Genomic DNA, 8,235 nt, shown 5'->3' on the forward strand with positions numbered 1-8,235 from the left:
TGTGCATCATATGTATAGCATCGAAATCTAATGGCACCCCATATGGTTGACAGCAGTTTGTTTGAGATTGTGGACAGTTTTAAAAGAACTTAATTACTTATGGTAAGGTTGCAAACACTAAGAACTGCCCTCCCTCTAAACTGTTTGTGTTGAACCTAATAAACCCGCCATTAGTGAACACATGACCAATCTCTATGCATGCAGCAAGAAGCAGTAATACACTGAAATGTGGCAGCCCCTCTAATCGCGCTTTGGGATCATATAGACATTGCTTGGCCGCTCTTTTTGTCAGTGAACGTACAGACCTCATACACTTTGACATGCCACCCAATTCTCATTTTCCCTCTAGGATTGGTTTTTTGTCCTGAAAATGATTCTGTTGTGTTTTTATTTTCATTGTAACATTATTATTTCCTAAGCTACGAACATGATAAAGTGAAATGTATTAATTAATTGTCATGATGTGGCATAGGACTTAAGCCACAACTCACTGACCAAGGGCGAGGTGAACACCGTTATGTGGTGTTGCATATGTTACTATTCAAATGAATGTGGACTCTGGTACATATTTGTTTAAAATGTTTTTTAGAGTGTTATATAGCACAAACTAGACCCGAAGATATCCGTTATCTGAGCGCTTTACATGAGCACCAGTTTCGTTACGGATGGAAGTGTTCATTTTTGTTAGGCACGGGGAGATTAAGTGATTTGCCCAGAATCGCAGGATGTTGAGCGTTGTTGCCGAGACTCGAACATGGTTCCCCAGCTTCGAGGTTGACCTCTCTGACCTCTCTCTCCTCTCCCCAAATTGGGCTGTTCTTATTTTCTTGCAGCATGATCAATGAATGCCGATTTCCATAAGAATGATTATTGTGGATAGTGGCACAGTGAGCTAAAAAGATGTACTGCATTGCAACCTAGAGTAATTACCGGTGGCTAAAATGTATTCAAGTGTTAGATTATTTTTTTAAACATTTCTTCAGACACTTTGCTGCTTATAGTTTACGACATCACAGGTATTTTTGTATCCACAGAGAGGAGATTCCTGAACTTATAATAAGATGAAGAGTATTAAAGAAAACATGACAATACTGGAAAGCTATCTGATACTCGAGAAGAGCCAGAAATGATGCCAAACAGTAATTCAAAATAGAACAACTCAGTAGGAGACAGAGAATCTCGTACATGAACAGACGTATCCTGCAGGAACATCAAGTGCAATCCGGCGGCTTCAAGAGGCTGAGGGCATCTATACTGCTGGTCACAAAACATCCAAATAAAGTAAAATCACAAAAATTACACTGCCAGAACACATCCAAAATATAAACATGCTAGATACCTCCCTTTATCTTTGATAAGGATCAGGTAGTTATAAAAAGTGCTCCCCTCTCTAATATGACAATATCAATACTATGGTGTTAGTCCATCATAAACGCTGTTTTGGCTGGACCTTACAATCCCTAGAAAGAGGTATACAAAATATAGGTATACAAAACGTGAATCATGAAGCAGACATCTGAAAGTTAAAAGAAAGAAGTGTTTGGCTACTTGCAATGCAGAACATTATTCTAGAGCATAACGACTTGGTATTGAGTTTTGTTCTTTGTGTGTATTTCATAAATAATGTCCAAGAAACAGAGTATATGTCGATAAGCTGTGAGGTTAATTCTTTGCACACATTCTAGAAAGTTCTTAACGCAGGTTGAAAACACAGTTCCTGTTAGAAATATCATACATATGTTATCAGTCCTGCAAGAACATGTCTACTGCAAAAACCTGTAAAGATTACAATATAGTTAGTGATTCAGGAACCGCAATGATCAGTAAGCAAACACATTAACATGATTTATGCCAAAATATAACCAACGCTTAGACTCTAAACCCCAAAGAAAAAACCAGACACACAACGTAAGACAAGCTTGGGCTTCTCATCATTACTGAAGTAGCATCACCAACCATGCACAGGGGAAAGCGCTTGAGGATATATTGAATGTGGCACTAGGGTTCCTCAGCCATCACAACTAAGAGTTCATTAACAAACAAAAACAAAAGAAATAACATAAAGGTTCTGTGTTTGTGAGAAGAGTGTTAATAACTTCTAATCCCTACGCTGCCACTACTAACAGCCAAACAGAAAGCTTATTTAGATTTAATGAATGTGAAATGGCTTTTAATGAGTCATCGGCTCTGTGGGGCAAATATCAAACACGTACAGTAGAACACACAGACACAGGCAGTGAAAATGGAAAGAGCTTTACTCTCTCAGCAAACCTAAAGATCCATCAACAAATGCACACAGAAAAACCTTACACCTGCGGTGAATGTGGAAAGAGCTTTACTTTCTCAGGAAAAATAAAGATCCATCAGCAATCACACACTGGGGAAAAAGCATATCCTTGCAGGGAATGTAGCAAACACTTTACTGATTTATTAAAACTAAGCGTCCATCAGGGAAAGCAAATAGGGGTAAAACCATACACATGCAGTGAATGTGAAAAGAGCTTTACTAAAGCATTGGATCTAACCATTCATCTGCGACAGCATACAGGAGAAAAGCCATACACATGCCAAGAATGTGGAAAGAGTTTTAGTACATCTGCAAATTTAAAGAGCCACCACCTAACACATATAGGAGAAAAACCTTATACTTGCAGCGAATGTGGAAAGAGCTTTACTCATTTATCAACTGTAAAGAGTCACCAGCGTATGCATACAGGGGAAACACCTTACACTTGTAGTGAATGTGGAAAGAGCTTTAGGGAAGCAAAGCAACTAAAGAGACACCATCTGACACACGCGGGGGAAAAACTATACACATGCGGAGAATGTGGAAAGAGCTTTAGTAGATCTACATATCTAAAGATACACCATCTGACACACACAGGGGAAAAGCCATACACATGCCAAGAATGTGGAAAGAGCTTTAGTACATCCTCACATCTAAAGAGCCACCAGCTAACACATACAGGAGAAAAACCATTCACTTGCAGCGAATGTGGAAAGAGCTTTAGTACATCCTCACATCTAAAGAGCCACCAACTAACACATACAGGGGAAAAACCTTACACTTGCAGCGAATGTGGAAAGAGCTTTACTCGTTTATCAACTGTAAAGAGTCACCAGCGTGTGCATACAGGGGAAACACCTTACACTTGTAGTGAATGTGGAAAGAGCTTTAGGGAAGCTACACAACTAAAGAGACACCATCTGACACACACAGGGGAAAAACCATACACGTGCAGTGAATGTGGAAAGATCTTTATTCGCGCATCAGCACTAACCATCCATCTGCGCAGGCATACAGGAGAAAAACCATACACATGCAGTAATTGTGGACAGAGCTTTAGTAGATCTGCGACTCTAAAGAGACACCATCTGACACACATGGGAGAAAAACCATACACGTGCAGTGAATGTGGAAAGAGCTTTATTCGCGCATCAGCACTAACCATCCATCTGCGCAGGCATACAGGAGAAAAACCACTGGGCATGCATACAGGAGGAAAAAAAACACCTGCAGTGAATGTGGAAAGAGCTTTAGTACATCTACGTATCTAAAGATCCACCATCTGACACACACGGGGGAAAAACCACACACATGCGATGAATGTGGAAAGAGCTTTACTCAAGCATCACACCTAGCAACCCATCTGAAATGGCATACAGGAGAAAAAGCATACACATGCAGTGAATGTGGAAAGGGCTTTATTGGCGCATCAGCACTAACCATCCATCTGCGAAGGCATACAGGAGAAAAACCATACACATGCAGTGAATGTGGAAAGAGCTTTTCTGAAGCAAGAGACCTAACCATCCATCTACGACGGCATACAGGAGAAAAACCATATACTTGCAGTGAATGTGGAAAGAGCTTTACTCAAGCTGGACACCTAAGGACCCATTTGCGAAAGCATACAGGAGAAAAGCCATACACATGCAGTGAATGTGGAAAGAGCTTTAGTAGCTCTACACATCTAAAGAGCCACCAGCGAACACACACAGGGGAAAAACCATACATATGCAGTGAATGTGGAATGATCTTTGCTCATTTATCAACTTTAAAGAGCCACCAGCGCATGCATACAGGAAAAACCATACACGTGGATGAATGTGGAAATGTCTTCACTTAAGCATCAATCCTAAGCATCCATCTTACAATGCATGTAGCAGAAAAACCATACACTTGCAGTGAATGTGGAAAAAGCTTTAGTAAATCCACGCATCCAAAGAGCCACCATCTAACACACAGGGGGGAAACTTTATTCAGAGCATCAGGTCTAACCATCCTTCTGCAATCGCATTCAGAATAAAAAACATGCAAATGCAATGAATGTTGAAAGACGTTTGGTAAATCCATTCAACTAAAGGGTCAGCAGCTAACACACAATTGAGAAACACACACACATGCAGTGTATGTGGAAAGAGATTTGCTCAAGAATCAGTCCTAACCATCCATCTGTGAAGGCATACAGAAGACAAATCATACAAATGCAGTGAAGGTGGAATGGGCTTTGCACCTAACATACCTAAAATGCCACCAGCAATCACACATAGGAGAAACAACATAAAATATCTAGGCTGTTTCAGTCGTTTATAAACCATAAGACACCTCCTGCAGATGTAAATAAGGGAATGGCTTTTATGATTTATTATTAATAGTGGCTAATTAGGGAACACAGAAAGAGGAAGTAACATCTGGAGGGATGTGAAAAGGGCTTCCATGCTTTTTTGCAACCATGTGTGCTTGGGTAAATATACACACAGGAAAACTCATACATAAGCATCAAATACGATGTGTTTTTTTTCCCCCAGAGTTTTATATAGCGTGAACTTGACCTGAAGTTTTCAGAGCGCTTTACATGAGCACCAGTTGAGTTACATGAGGACACGTTCATTTTTGTTAGGCACGAGGGGATTAACTCCTTCGCCGCGGGGCTAATTCCCCCGCGGGGAGAGGGGGGCAACGCGCATCGCCGCGGTGCTCATGACGAGCTCGGCTTGTAATGCAGCACAGTGGCGCTGTGCTGATGACGAGCTGAACTCGTCATGACCACGCCCATTCCAATGGAACGCCCAGCAAAGCAGGGTAATTATCCGCACGTGGGCATTTCGTAACGGTCATGACGAGCTCAGCTCATCATCAGCACAGCACCACCGTGCTGCATGGCGAGCTGAGCTTGTCATGGGCATGCAAGAGGTTAAGTGATTTGCCCAGAATCACATGATGTTGAGCGTCGTTGCTGAGACTCAACCCCAGTTCCCCAGATTTGAGGCAACTGCCCTAGCTGTTAGGCCACATCCTCTCCCCAAGAGGGAGGCTATTATGAAATTATAAGTCGTTTCAGCAACACATCCAAGAAAATAATTTTGGCTACAGTAAACATGGAAGGGCTTCTTTCACCTTTCAGCATGCAGAGTTACAAGGTTTATGAAGAAACCATGTCTAGACATTGCGAATGTCAGGTAAGATTCAATTATTGTGCTTTCTAGCTTTGGAAAAACACAATAATATGTTGAAACTACCCTCCCACTGTGAAAGTTGCCTTGTGCATGCTGTAAGAAGAGATGGCTCTTTAATCTGATTACTCGATATGTTGGGAACCTTACATTTTGTTGACCATGGGGCACATTTTTCTATTCTATTCATGTACATGGGGATGGTGGAGGCCTTAATGAATTATGTAAACATTAAGGTCCAGGTATATTTCAATGTACATTTCCATCATGGGGTACTGATGATGTTATAAAAAACAACGCCAAAGGCCATGTGGTTCGTATATATGAGCAGATCCCTTAGATTGGAATGTAGGGTCATGTCATAAATGTTATTCAGTTTATATTTTTTATATTATATCTTTTATATTTATATTACATGATCATTTTATGGCAGTTGGGTTGAATAGTTTTATTGTTTTTCAAATGCAATTGCTTATTAAAAACTGCACGTGAAGTCTGTATAAAGGTGAATTTTTATCATTGGAATATTGAATCAACAAAACGCAATAGTAAAGCGCTGCAGACTGGTTTGAGGCTATTCAGTTGCTGATGAAATCCATGTTTCATAGAGACCCATGAAATGCCTCCAGAACCCCATTCATATTACTGGATGAACCACTATGTGATTTTCCTCTATTAAAGTATGATCTTATGTCATTGCTCAGATCTGGCAAATGTACGTGCTTGTAAATGGAAAAGTATATTGTTTTCTTTTTTTTATAGTCAGTATGACGTGTAGAGTGGTCAGATGAGACCATTTTACAGAAACCTTTCAAGTCTTGAATTTTCTTTTAACAGTCATGATAATGAGGTCTGTCAGTTTCTATTGAAAAAGAACCATGATTTCAATACCTGCAATGTACTAATGTATATTCAATTAAATCCTTTCACGCAGCATCCATGTGATATTGATTCATCTGGACATCCTTATGGTGTCCTACTATTTATATTTAATAGAAAAAAAAGAATTCAGAATGCATTTTTTTATCTTTTTTAAAATGTTTGATTTCACTTACTGTTGGTAATCTTGTCATATCTGTAAATAACAATCCAGTTTCAAACATGTTTCTCTACTTTGTGTACAGATTACACTTTAGCATACATATTGTCATTCTGCTTTGTTGGGAATATTGCTTAAATGATTACATTTTAATAAATGTCTCCCTTATTAAACAGCAATTTTTACTTTCATGGCACTCGCTCTATAGTGCACACTTGGGCACAGGAATGGTCTCCGGGACATACATGCATTTCTTCTATTTCTGATAAATATCAGGAGAAGCAGTGTGTGCATCCCAGGTTCAAAAGATTAGACTGTAGCATACCCACATGAAGCTTATTTTTAGAAAAGCAGAACATGCTACGGAAAGGTGTCGATAAATTATATCACTTGCTAAGCATTCTCCTTTCTTTGAAAAACCCTAAACTAAATATGACGCATGCATCAATCACACCATGAACTTCCATGCTAACTTGATACAGTCTACTCTCAGTTGATATTGATGTGTAGGCCCTAAATGATCGTCCGGTATGGAGATCTTGCTAACTGTCTGCCACAATGGAGAAGTTTACTCTTTCTGGAAGGTGGCTCTGTGGAAGGCCCAAAATAATGTACACATACTTTCTTTTTGTTTCATTCAATTTGTTTGACTATAAAGCTATGTTATATGGCTAATATTTCATGGTGAGGAGGATTTTTATTTACTGAATTATGGCTTTTGACTAAAGCTAAACGTTAAATAGTCCTAGTCTTGTAAATAATAAAACAGAATGTATGTGGATGCGCAGACTGTAACTTGTGTATGTTGGAAGGGGGTGTGAAATTCGAGGTGGGAAATCTTCCGTTAGTCATCCATTAGCAAAGTTCATAAGCAGCAATTTACACTCGGCAGCTTTGCATTGTATGATTTGTCATGCTGTATTCTTGAGGATTAATTATTGGCAAAACTATTTAGCCATAACCAAAGCACAAGGGGTTGCATTGGAGGTTGCAGGGAGCTGCTGCCCACTCTGCACTAAGCTTCTAAGGCCAGAGTCCAAAATCCACCGCGATCCTACAGCTGATACGCTGAAAATGCCAAACAATGGCATACCTAAATAGCGTGAGGAAAGGGAGGGTACTTAGCGTGACCGTGGAGCTGAGCAGAATATGTGATGCTTGTAGCCAGTCCTGCTGCGGTCGCTCATTCCACCTGTGAGGTCTAAAGGTGTGAAGAGGACCTTTCACTAACTCCATTCGGCAGCAATACACCTCCATGTGGGTTTCAGTAGAGGAGGTGCCGTTATCGAGTGGCCCGGCAGAAGAGAACTGCGCTGGTGATAGCCAAATTGGCACTGTAAGAGCTCATGGTTGGACTGCACTGGCCTCCTGGGCAGTGGCATGGCCCACCACCATCATTTGGCCTACATTGATATGCCCAGTTGATGATGGGAGGCAAAACGCACAAGAATACAGCTATAAAAAGAAAACGAGGGAGGACTATAGTATCACTCGGGCCTACTGTGTCTAAGTAAGGTGTGGTGTAACAATTCCTGCATGCCCATTGAGAACCCCAATTCATGCTGCATATCACAAAACCAGATTGAGGCACAGGGTCAGACTGATTTGCATATAGCCATGTCTGAACCGGGGTGGCAGAGTGGGCTAAAGAACGGTGATGGATTAAACGCAGATCTTTTGAATGGGTGTGAGTGTTTGATTGATTCAGATGCTCCGTCCATTACCACCCCCTTTTGTAC

The 8,235-nt window shown here is 40.6% G+C and overlaps 1 protein-coding gene across 1 annotated transcript in view; it reads left to right on the top strand.

Moving 5' to 3' along the window:
• The window catches only part of LOC144772289 (uncharacterized), a 92,510-nt gene extending 85,835 nt beyond the window's left edge, over window positions 1-6,675 (top strand). The window contains exons 3-4 of the mRNA XM_078656518.1: window positions 1,035-3,466; window positions 3,577-6,675. Of these exons, the coding sequence (XP_078512644.1) occupies window positions 2,164-3,466; window positions 3,577-4,130 (1,857 nt within the window). The 5' untranslated portion in view covers window positions 1,035-2,163 and the 3' untranslated portion in view covers window positions 4,131-6,675. The remainder of the gene's footprint in view (window positions 1-1,034; window positions 3,467-3,576) is intronic.
• The last annotated feature ends 1,560 nt before the right edge of the window (window positions 6,676-8,235 follow it).

Source organism: Lissotriton helveticus, chromosome 8, assembly GCF_964261635.1.
Source record: "Lissotriton helveticus chromosome 8, aLisHel1.1, whole genome shotgun sequence".
NCBI lineage: Eukaryota > Metazoa > Chordata > Amphibia > Caudata > Salamandridae > Lissotriton > Lissotriton helveticus.